The sequence below is a fragment of the Peromyscus leucopus genome, chromosome 4, assembly GCF_004664715.2.
Source record: "Peromyscus leucopus breed LL Stock chromosome 4, UCI_PerLeu_2.1, whole genome shotgun sequence".
NCBI classification, from domain to species: domain Eukaryota; kingdom Metazoa; phylum Chordata; class Mammalia; order Rodentia; family Cricetidae; genus Peromyscus; species Peromyscus leucopus.
In genome coordinates this window covers 125,832,501-125,844,844 of record NC_051066.1, presented here as the reverse complement: position 1 = coordinate 125,844,844, position 12,344 = coordinate 125,832,501, and the positions used below count along the sequence as shown (strand labels likewise).

The window sequence follows — 12,344 nt, the reverse complement described above, 5'->3', positions numbered from 1 at the left end:
CCCCCCCCTTCTGTATCTCTCAGGAAACATAAACACGTGGAGACTGGCGTAAAAGCTGATCTCTACTCTATCTACTTCCAGAACTGAGTGTCCCCAAAGTAGGTAGTGTTTCCTGTGATATGCACCTATGAGTGTGAAGCTCCATCTCCTGAGTGTTCCATACTATTTTCTCCCACACATTTGGACAGCAACAACTCAGAAGGAGCTGGTGGTAGTGTTTTATTGAGAAAAGGGTGAATGATGGACTCCACAGTGATGCATTTGAAAAGCAATTAGAAGAAATCAACAAGAGACTAGCCACTTAGGTGTGCAGGGTCTCTCTGCAGCATTCTTCTCTACTGATCTCTTGGTGCTAGCATTCTGAAGAGACATCCTCTGGAGCTGAGATCCTCTATCTGAGGAAAGGGGGGCTAAAGGAAAAGATAGATCAAGGGCAAATAACACAGTGTAGCTTGGCATAGATCCTCAGGCATGGTAACAATTGAAATGTGTCACAGACATCTTGTTTTGCTTGGCCACAGTGTTGATCTCGAAATTGCAGGTTATTCTCTACAAAAGGGGGAGAGAGAGGGACAGTCAGTTTAGGTTACAGCCTGAGGTGTCAGGGTGGAGTGGGAATGGTAGACGTGAGACAATCGCACCTCTCTATCACTTCTGTTAAGTTCCAAGGTACTCAGACTCTGCAGGGTCCATTCAACATTTCTCTCATCGCTGCCCATCCTTCAAATGGCACATGTCCCTCACTCTAGCAGATTATGGGATTCTGCATCCTCCTTCCTTAGCATAGCTCTGTAAGGAAGAGCTCATAAATGAGGCACAGAATCCTCAGAGTCAATCCAGAGAATAAGACTCAGTGTCTCTGAGTTCCTTCACCTCCAGAACCTAGACCAGCACTTAGAGGGTCATGGATTGAAGAACCAGGGGTGTGAAAACTTCTGAAAATGGCAGGGTATAGGAGGGGTCACAAGAAGAATGCAGCCATCCCCAGAACTGTAGTACTTCAAAACCAGCTTCATCCCTGGAGAGATGAGGAGCATAGGGGGAAGCTTTGGAGCATTTCACCTAGAGGGCCATCGTCCCTTCAGAAAATTTCCTTCTCTCTTGGAACTACTCCTGAAGCTGACTATATCATTTCAGCAGGCAACATTCCTAAAGTTAGTACTAACTCCTAAAGCTAGTACTCTGATTCCCAGGGGAAATTCACTGAGCAATTGGAATTAACAGTATGGCCAAATATACTCACTCCTGTACCACCTGACATCAGCAAGGATTTGTATCAGCATAAACTGATATCACATAATTCATATGTACCTATTCCATAAATCATCATACCCTATAACACATGCATACTTACACACACACACCCCTTTTCTCATATAATTATATAACTGCACACAAACCATCCCAGATGCATGTGCACTCATAAACCTACAGGTTTGCACACACCCCTCCCTGCAAGGTAGTTCCCCATCTTGCAGGTTTTGATCCACGTACATACCTTCTGCTGATCTGGCTGTTCATTGAAGGGACAGTCAGCCAAATCAGACTGGGTTTTGGTACATGTAGTTCGGCCAAACTTTATTTTCACATAGAAGTTTTTCCCAGCCACTACCTATAGTGAAAATATCAGGATTACATATATCTCACCAGTCAAGTTCATACGCATGCAGTCAGTTTACATTACAGAGTTAATGTGTTCATAGTTCCATCCATGAGCTGCTGGAACCCAGAGAACACACTAGCTACCTTTCAATAGGGGAGCACAGGCTTATATCACAACTCATTTCCTCTGAGCAACTCTAAGAGGGTACCTTGTGCTTCTGAGGAAGAGCAGAATCAGAATATGGAAAGCAGAAGGCAAGGAATGACAGTTGTTTCAGTGGATTCAGGGAGTGAAGACAGAGTTCTAGGGAGATAGCCATGGATGATGAACACTTCCCAGGGTTGCTCTGAATACAAACAAAAGCTCTGGGTTGCACACAAGACTAGCTCAACCCTGCTGACTGTGACTCTGGAGTCAATGACAGTGGTAAACTCTAGGAAGGCCTCAGGATGGTGACTCACCTTCAATAGTATCCTCAACACAGCACACAACCCATAGAAAGCCTATTCTCTCCATTTACCAGTAGTTTTCAAGACTCTTTTCTTTACAGGGTAGGGAAATATGAGATGTTTACACACGAAAATGATTAAGGTAAAAGGGAGGTGGCTCTAACTGCCTCATCTTTTAGTGTGATCGTCTATGACGATATTTATCAAGTGTGTACAGCATCTTCCATTTGGCTGTAATCAGAGATGAGTTTAACCCATTCCCTACACCAGGTATCAAGATGAAACTTGTCAGGAAGGTAAAGAATCACGATGTGAGATACCTGGAAACAGGGCTCTAGTTCTTGTCTTGAAGAACCAGGAACAAGGTTCTCGATGCTTCTGTTCCTGGATTCCCCTCACGTAAAACTAGATCCACCAACTCTATGGTCTATAATTCCTACATTTTCCTCCAATGGCACCACCAATGGCATGATCCTAAAAGCACCATGACACGTGGGAAGGACATAATATGTCCAAGTCTATGATAGCAGCTGATTGCTGGAGCAGGAGAAGTAGTACTGATCTTGAGTTATCTGAATGTTCAAAAGGGAACAGAAATGAGATTTACACATATGTGTATGGACCATGTTGCAGCTGTGTTGCTATGGGCTGACTGAAATTGCACACAATCTATCCCATGGAATCCCCATCCTTTCTTTTAAGCTGACCTTGGAAGTAGGTTTTAATGCTGGCTCTGATCCCTTATGATCTTGGTAACTGTCTATTTGATGTAGGAATGATTCCATGATGCAGAGGAAGAATCCAGGAAGTTCCTCTCTATGTAGAGGGAGATGATGTTTGAAGTACTGGCCAGGATAGTCCCATCTTAAGATAATGGCAACAGCCTCAATGTTCCTCCTCATGATACTCAGGGCCACCATGTAGACAGAAGCAAGCCTTCTTAGGACAGTTTGAAAGTACTTGCCTAGTAGACTTAGAAGGGTACCTGTTTGGTGACTGATATTAACTTTGAGGAAACATTAGAGCAACCAGACTGAGCACCACTTGACAGAGTCATGTGTTCCTTATAGATAGGGACTCCTTCTGAGAAATGTGTCCTAATAGGATTACACTGTAGAGAAACATGAAGCATGCATCCAAGCAAAAATGGCTAGAGTGCTCCTGGGCCTTCTCATTGTATGCAGAACATATGGCTGAGCAAGATCTCATTGAGCAGAACATGACTGTTTGCCACAGCAAAATGAATCCGTCCATAGTTTCAAGGTCAGAGAAGCTGAGTAGAGGCTGTTAGAGGGAAGGATACTTAGGGAGTTGGATAAAGGTATCAGCCTAAGCAGGGGATGTCAACCACTGCACATCAGCAAACTGATTGAGTCTCTAAGTGAGGTAACTGAACGTGTCTGTTGATTCCTGATTTTGTAAATGGAATCTTACACTTGTGCAGGATACCCTTACTTGCAAGAATTGTTCACTGAAGGAAGTATTTACTTTCAACGCATTTGAAAACTAAATGCACATAATCATACACTCCAAGACGCACACCCTTGAAAGACTGTGACGATTGGACCAAGTATGGCTGAATGTAACACTGGGGTGAAGGAGCTGCATGATATTCTGAAGATTTATCCCTATAGTAACGTGTGTGTGTGTGTGTGTGGTGTGTGTGTGTGTGTGTGTGTCTGTCTATCTGTCTCTCTCTGTGTGTGTATGTGTGTGTCAAAATTGTGCAAGAATGAATAAAAAAGAGACCAGGGCTGGAGAGAGAGTTCAGGAGTACATACTGCTCTTCTGGAGGACTTAAGTTTGGTTCTCAGCACCAATAAGACAGCTCACAACTACTTGCAACTACTTGTAACTCTTGCTCTTTTCTGGCCCTCACAGGTGTGCTCTCCCCCTCCCTCAGACACACAGACACACAGACACAGACACAGACACACACAGTATACACATATTTACATATAAATAATTTTAAAATTTTAAACTTTCTTTTAAAAATGTTAAGGGAAAGATTCTTTAAAGATCATTCAGTGAGAGATATCTGTGGGGGTCGATTTGTCTTTTCTTGTAGTCATTTAGATAATATTTTGCACTGACCACAAAGAATTGGTGGTAGATAGTTAATTATGGCAGATTCTGACTCTGACTCTGACAGCCTCTGTACTTCTGGCCAGCTGGAACTGGGAAACAGGAAAGAGGTACTAGATAATTATCCACAAATCTCCAGCTGGATTCTAGCTAATCTAGAGGGGATAATTCTAAACATACTCATGGAGGGTTATGGGGCTGCAGATATTTGCTTAGAATATGGTTTGAGTAGCAAGCAGGGATATATTCATATTATGCATATTATGAATGATTTGTACCACATGCAATGAAGATTATTGTCCCTTGGAGAGACACAGAGGTTGAAGTAACATAGGGTAATAAAGGAATGATGGGGAAACACCAGCAAATTATATAAAGAACAAACTCATCCCACTATCCCTTGGGCCAGGTACCTACCTGCTGACTGGCGCTCATCACTTGTATCGGCCTGCTAAAGTACACGTCATTGTCCATATCATTGTAGGTTTTGACAGCAAAGTTCACCACTTTCTGAACCTCCTTATCTGTCAGGTCATCCGGCTCCACTCTACCCACTGCTGTCTGCTTGGCTTCAGCATTAGTACTGGCTCCAGGGCTCACAGCCAGGACCAGTATTAGGGCTAAAGCAGCCAACAGGGGCAGTGAGGGTCTCTGCAGGTTGGTCATGGTTGGTTTGAGTTGAGCTGAGCTGCAGTAGAGCAGAGGAGAAATGGTCTAGAGTGATTCTGGTCTGCTGCCTGGCCTTTTAACCAGCAGACTCAAGCTGCCCATGTCCTCCTCACTCCACCCCACATGTCACCACCCCTAGATCCTCCTTTTCCCAGTCTTACCCATTCCTCTTTGATTCTCCTCTTCTTCCACCTCTGGTCTCTCCTTTCCCAAGTCTTAGCACCTTTCCTTGTGTCTTCTCTTCCCCATTTCACTTAGCTCTTCCCCCTAAGTTCCCTCCCAATGGCTCTTCCTGCTCAGAGCTCCTATCCATGTCACTTTTGCCTTCACAAATGAGTCCTCACCCTTCTGGCTTTGAAAAGCATGTGGTTTGTGCTCAAGTTCTACTAAAGAGAGAGAGAGAGAGAGAGAGAGAGAGAGAGAGAGAGAGAGAGAGAGAGAGAGAGAGAGAAGCAGTTTAGCTCCCTGAGGTCTTTGCAGGTTAGGGGCATCCGTTGTATCAACACCTGGATGTTATTTCAGAGGTTCCAGAAATAACCAGTGCCATTTCCTGTGGGAACTTCTTTGCCAAATACACTGAATTAACCTTTATTTGGAAAAGGGGTAAATAATTCCGTTTACACAACTCACAGGTATCAGTCAGGCACTCAATAAATGAACTTCCTAGAGCTTCTTCCTGGGCCTAATCCTCTAGAACTTAGTAACAGATTCTGGTGACTGAGCCCTTAATATGACATTACATCTGGCAGCTCAATACAGAAATGACATGAATGCATATATAGTTTTAAATTTTCTAGTAGACATATTAAAAATGTATGAAGAAGTAGGTGAAATTTTTTCAGTATATTTTTTTAACTTGGCATATAAAATGTTATTTCACCATGTACAAATAAATCTTAACAGATAGCTTATGTTCCTTGGCTCACATATGTATTAAATCTTTGGATTCTGTGTTTGTACTGTTAAGGCAGATAGTCCCTCAGACTGTCACTATTTCTAGCAACTCATGAGTATGTGTATTAAAAACCATGATATGGTACAGTCATGTAGTAGGCTGTGTTCTGGAGAGAATAAGTTAAGTTCAGGGAATTATAGGTGCCCCGCTTGCTGGAAAGAGAGAAAAGGACAGCGCGTGAGAGATGGGTGACACTGGATAGTTGTGGCAGGATTGCTTTTGAGATCTTAAAAGGACAAGGACAAGAGGGCCTATCTAGGCCACTGAACCAGAACCCTAGGCAGAGAGTATGACCCCAGGACATAACAGGTCTTGCCTCTTCTAGAAGCAAGGAGCACTGGAGGATGTCTGAGCAGGAAAGGGATATTATAGGGTCTTTCACCCTGGTGGATGTAAGGACAATGTATGTGGGATGTAGGATCAAGCTGATGAGAGGACAGGTATATGAAAATGAATGTGAGATTATTGTTGTCCTTGTTGTTCTAATCAGGGAGCCTCACTGTGACTCTGACATTCTTCCCTTTGTTTGGAACACCTAACTGGTTTTCCTGAACTCACCAGGAGGGAGATATGGTTAACATAGGATAAATGCTCTACTTTATGTGTGCAGAGAAATCAGTGAGTGCATACATCGGTGTCACCCCTCAAATGAACCAAAGAATATGCTTGGAAAGCTCTCTTGTGCCTGTACTGTCCCTGATCACACCCAGTTGTCCCTGGCAAGACCCTGTCTGTGACTTTAAGTGGAGGCTACTATTCCTTTGTTGTTTTCAAAATTTTAGAGCCCTTAAGAGTTACACTAAAGCATCATCAAATCCTGGCTGGCAGAACAACTATTTACAACATGGTTCACTGAATATTTGAAGCCTATATTGAGACCTATTGTTTCAAAACATTCCTTTCAAAATATCACTGGTCATGGCAGTGCACTTTGTCACCCAAGAAATCAGATAGGATAGTGTCATTTCTAAACCACTGACAGCATCTGTTCTATAGTCCATGCATCAGAGAGTCTTTTGGACTTCCGAGCCTTATTATTTAATTAATCCATTTGTAAGGCTATAGCCATGATCAATATTAACTCTCTGGTGTAGATATCTTAGGTTCATGGGAAATGATCAAAATAACAACATTAACAGAAGTTTGCAAGAAGATGAGTCTAGTTTCATGATTCCTTGGAGAGGTCCAAGTCCTCAGTGGAAGAAGTCACTGCAGAGGTAGCAGAAACAGCAAGAAACTTGGAAGTACCAGTGAAGACTGAACTGATTGACATATCTCTTCATGTGGTTGGCATGTGGAGGACATGGTGCTGGTTCAAGACTAGAAAAAATACACTTATTTTGCCAATGGGACATTCAGGTCATGGTGCTTTCCCTTTGGAGATCAGGGAGTGACCATGTTCCATTCTATGCTGGCTTCAGTTGTGGAGTGGCACTGCGTAAGGGACATGTTTTCATGCCCCTGTTCATTGTGGACATGTTTTTCTATTGTGAAATTGTACCTTGGCCAAAATGCAACCAGGATACAGAGGTTCCTTGAGGAAGATCAAGCATATACATTTAGGATGAGATTCTGTAAAATGCCCAGGAAAACAGTGTCTGTAAGCAATCACATAAATGCAAAGAATAATACTCACGAGGAATTCAGGAAAACCATCCCAGGTTATGTACTGTGCTAATTCTAAAATAGGATATTTTAACCTTGTAGTAATTTTTGCTTTTGTATTAGTACCTTACCTTTTATAATTATTTCAATATTACCCCTCCCCAAATACTTTTATGATGGCATTGGGTATATTTCAATCTTTGTCTTTGTTGAAAGCTCAGGGCCAATTATTTCAGGCTTTATTGTGTGGCATATTTGTCTGTCTAGATGCATTTCTACTCGACTCAAATTTTATTTAAAACCAAAGATATCACCATAATACATGATTTGATGCAAGGGATGGAAGGGATCTTTTATTTGATTGAGAATTAATTACAAGAGAGGTATCTCTAAGCTTGAAGTCAGGAGTAAGTTATAGATGAATAGTTCTCTTAATAGCGTTTTCTCTAAAGCAACTGAAGCATTTCTTTAGCAATGCTAAATTTTAAAATATTTAATTTAGGGTTGAAGAGATGACCCAGAGGTTTCCCAGAGGGCTCCAGTTCCTAGCACCCATGTGGCAGCTCAGAATTTTCTGTAACTATAATTCTTGGGAATTGGATACCCTTTTGGTTTTTTGAGACAGGGTTTCTCTGTGTAGTTTTTGGTGCCTGTCCTGGATCTCACTCTGTAGACCAGGCTGGTCTTGAACTCACAGAGTTCTTCCTGCCTCTGCCTCCTGAGTGCTGGGATTAAAGGTGTGTGCCACTGCTGCCTGGCAATAAAATACTTTTTAATTAAGGAACTTACATTGTTTCTAGGCTATTGCACAAAAAAACAGACTCCAGTTCATTGTAAACATAACTTTATATGCGCCAGGAAACTAAAAATTCTTGTGATTTGATGTGTTGTCATGTCCACTTTTTGTTAATACTGCTAAGCTTTGCCTGTAATTATGGATGATTATAAAAGCATAAGTAACTAGCTCTTGGACCTGTCTATAAAATTATTATGGATATGATAGCAACACAGAGCTTTTATTTGCAAACTAAATATGATCAAGAAATGTTGTCTAAAATAAGCAAAAATTCTTTTAAATTTGTATTAAAATTTCTTTTCAACATATTTTGATCATGATTTCCTGTTCCATAAACTCTTTCCAGATTATCCTGTGGTACTGGAAGTCACTCTTTCTGCTATCAGAGGAAAAAGGTAATCATCAATGTCACCCAGTTACAAACCCCATGATCTACAATGTGGTCTGTCTGAAAGATACACTGCTACAATGGTGGCATAAATGTTATGGAAGTAACCAACCCCCTTTTTTTATTGAATTTAAGACCCACTTCATGAGATGGAACCTATACTTGACACAGCTAAGTGGTCAATTCTCTGAGACTAGATAGGTCATAGGCCCTATGGAAAACCTACTACAATTATTCTGCTAAAGGAACATAGCATTAAGACAACTCCTAATCACACATTGTTATATCTGTAGTTCAGTGTATGCATCAACTCTCACAGAGAAGCTTCTTATTTCAGAGACCCACATCTTTTTAAGAAATTTAAAGAATTCACACTTTGAAAATTTCATAAATGTATACCATATATTTGATGATATCTATCCCTACTTCCAACTCTTCCTAGATGTCCCCAACACATTCCTCTCCAAATTTCATGTCATCTTTTTGTAATCCACTGGATCTAATCCATGTTCCCCCTATGTACATGGATGTGGGACCATCCACCAAAACATGGACAACCTACCGAGGGCCATAACTCTGAAGAAAACTGATTCTTCCTCCACCAATAGCTTTCAGTTGGCAAAGGCCCTCGACTAGAGTAGGACTTCCTGGCCTGTTACCCATCTGTGTTGTAATCCTGACTGGCTTGGTTTCTTTCTTTCTTTCTTTCTTTCTTTCTTTCTTTCTTTCTTTCTTTCTTTCTTTCTTTCTTTCTTTCTTTCTCTCTCTCTCTCTCTTCTCTCTCTCTCTCTCTCTCTCTTCTTTCCTTCTTCTTCCTTCCTTCTTTCCTTCCTTCCTTCTTCCTTTCCTTCCTTCTTCCTCTCTCCCTCCCTCCCTCTCTCTCTCTTTCTTTCTTTCTTTCTCTCTCTTTTTTTGACAGGGTTTCTCTGTGTAGCTTTGCACCTTTCCTGGAACTCACTTGGTAGTCCAGGCTGGCCTTGAACTCACAGAGATCCACTTGGCTCTGCCTCCAGAGTGCTGGGATTAAAGGCGTTTGCCACCACCACCTGGCGACTGAATTGATTTTTGCAAGTCTTTTATGCAAGCACCCATATGCTATCTGATCTCATGAATGTAACAGTCCCATCATGTTGGGAAGATACTCTCTCACAGCAGTATTCTTCTAACTCTTAGAATTGTACAATTCTCTCTTCTGCAATGTGCCCTGAGGGGTGTGTGTGTGTGTGTGTGTGTGTGTGTGTGTGTGTGTGTGTGTGTGTAACTGATAAGGAAAACACCAATTAGCATCTAAAGTGGAGTAATATAATCCAGAAGGCAACACAACCTTATATTACATGCTGCTGTGACCTCTGAGGATCACAACTCGACCAACACCTTAAAGGCCATATCATACAGCTTTCACTGGTACTATACTTGTTTGATAACCTATGACATCATGAAGAATTATCTTCTTGTAAAGGCTAACTACATTTAAGCTCATATATGTATGGAAGCTTCTAAAATATTAGGTGCCCACATGGCCTTTTCAAGCATCCTTAGTATGGTTGAGCTCTTCAGCATTCCTTTCTTTGCCCCCTCATCTCTCATCATTTAAGCTCCTTCATTATTCCATTTGCCCCTTTCTATCACCTGTGCTCTGCCATCCCCTCACATTTTTAATATATTTCTTCATCTCCTCCTCAGTGCCTCTTTCTAGTTTTCTGGCTTCTACAAGCTCTTCTTGTTAATCACACATATCTAAATATTTGACACTAAGAACTGTATGAGTGAGATCATGTGATGTTTGTATTTGGGGCCTGGGTAAAAAATCAGTATCATTTTCCCAAGTTCCATTCATTTACCAGCAAATTTCACAAGTTCATCTTTCTTTACATCTGAATACAATTCCATTGGGTATATGTACCACAATTTTATTGTCCATTCTTCTTTCAATGGGTTTCTTAGTCATCCCATTTCCTAAACAAATAACTTATAAAACTTGTAATTAACAAAAGGAGCAACCAATCTAAAATGTGAGTTAAAAAAAAAAACTATAAAAGACTTCTTACTGAAAAGGTAAACAGATGGCAAATAAGTAAATTAAAATGTGACTCACATCATATGTCTTCAGGGAATTGTAAAATAAGACAATGAGATGCCATCACACTCCTGTTAGAATGGCCAAAATCCAGCACACAAGTAGCACCAAATGCTGATGAGCATGCAGCACCTCTGGGATACTCTTATTTTTATTGGGATTGCAAAACATTAGGGCATCTCTGGAAGGTAGTTGAGTTATTTCTCAAACACAAAATTAAATATATGTTTATAATGTAATCCAATAACCATACATCTTGATGTTTTGACAAAGGAAAACCTGTAATGGATGTTTCATCAACTTTGTTTATAACTGTCAAACTTGAAAGCAGCTAATATGCCCTTCAGTAGGTGAGCAGATAAATGAGGACAATATCAACTATGGCACAAGGAAAGAAATAAAGTTTCAACCCATGAAAGACATGGAAGAAAGCCGAGTGCACATTTCAAAGTAAAGGCACCAATACGAAATGACTACCTAGTACTGAATTTCAACTCAAATGCATCCTGAAATAGGCAAGTCAGGGTGACAGTGTAAAGACTAGGGATCACAGTTGGGGGAGGCTGAGTATGTGGAGCACAGAGGAGTTTTCAGAGCAGTAAAATCATTCTGCATGATGTTATACTAATGGATCTATGTCATTTTAGGTTTGTCCACAGCCACAGATTGCATAGTCTTTCTTAATTGATTTGAGGGATAATGAGGTGTGGATACAGGCCCATTTGTTACAGAAAATGTATCTTTTAGGAGAGAGAGGTTGAGAAAAACAAGCACAGCAAAACTCAGTCTGTTACCAAAATATCTTGATGACCCTTAGCCTGAACTTCTCCTTGGAGAGCAGAGATGGCTGCACACAGATACCTCCCCTACCATGTTCCTTTGAGGCACTATCTGGCAGAGGCCATACAGACATATTGGTTGTGGTATCCATTCAGCCAGATGCCTTGGAAGATCTGACCAACTGACCAGATCCAGGACATGGCAGCTCTATCTTCCCTACCTTGTGAGCTCACAGGAAAGCTGACTCCTTAATTAAGTTTGATTGCTTTATCTGTTAGTTGCTTAATTAACTTGTTAAATGAAATAAATGTGTGTTTAATAAGAAACAAGTGATTTCTAGTTTCCTTGGAAACCTCTCTGCCATTGACTTTTTCATCCAAGGCAGCATTTGTGTAGAGTAATTGGCAATTGGCTCCATTACAGCACAAATTTGGCAGGATCCTCAAGTAAGGTGAAAATGGGAATTGGTCCTTGCACTGTGCAATGGGGCTGCCATAAATGGAAATGTAGAAAAGAAAAAAAGTTTGGTTGAATGGAGAATCTGAATGCTTGACTAAAGTAGGGTAAGTGGGGAACAAGTCAGGCTGAAGTACTTAGCGAGGCTTGCCTTGACCAAAGAAGCCACCAGGTGGCAATGGGAAACAAGCCAAAATCTACAGACTAACCTGAAAACATGCCAGACATCTAAATTTATAATGAGAAATGGATTGGATCTGAGACTACATTTTTTGAATAGTGTAAAACAATGTTTTCAGGGCCAGTATTGACTCATCAGACCTCACTCATCTAGGGTAATCCTGCTCAGTTCATGTAGTACTCTGTTGTCACTTAGGGATCAAGACTTCACTTCCAACATCCTTGTGATAAATGAGCCCTTAAGAATCTCAACAGACAATGGTCATGTGGCTTTAAAACAATATATTCTTGGAGAAGCTAT

The 12,344-nt window shown here is 41.0% G+C and overlaps 1 protein-coding gene across 1 annotated transcript; it reads right to left on the bottom strand.

Moving 5' to 3' along the window:
* Positions 1-241: 241 nt before the first annotated feature.
* Positions 242-4,803, bottom strand: LOC114709534 (cystatin 10-like). Its single transcript, XM_028893413.2, has 3 exons — positions 4,555-4,803; positions 1,499-1,612; positions 242-549 (listed from the first exon to the last, which is right to left on the bottom strand). Exons 1-3 carry the CDS (start codon positions 4,801-4,803, stop codon positions 466-468), a joined length of 447 nt encoding a protein of 148 aa, XP_028749246.1. The 3' UTR covers positions 242-465.
* Between the last annotated feature and the right edge of the window lie 7,541 nt (positions 4,804-12,344).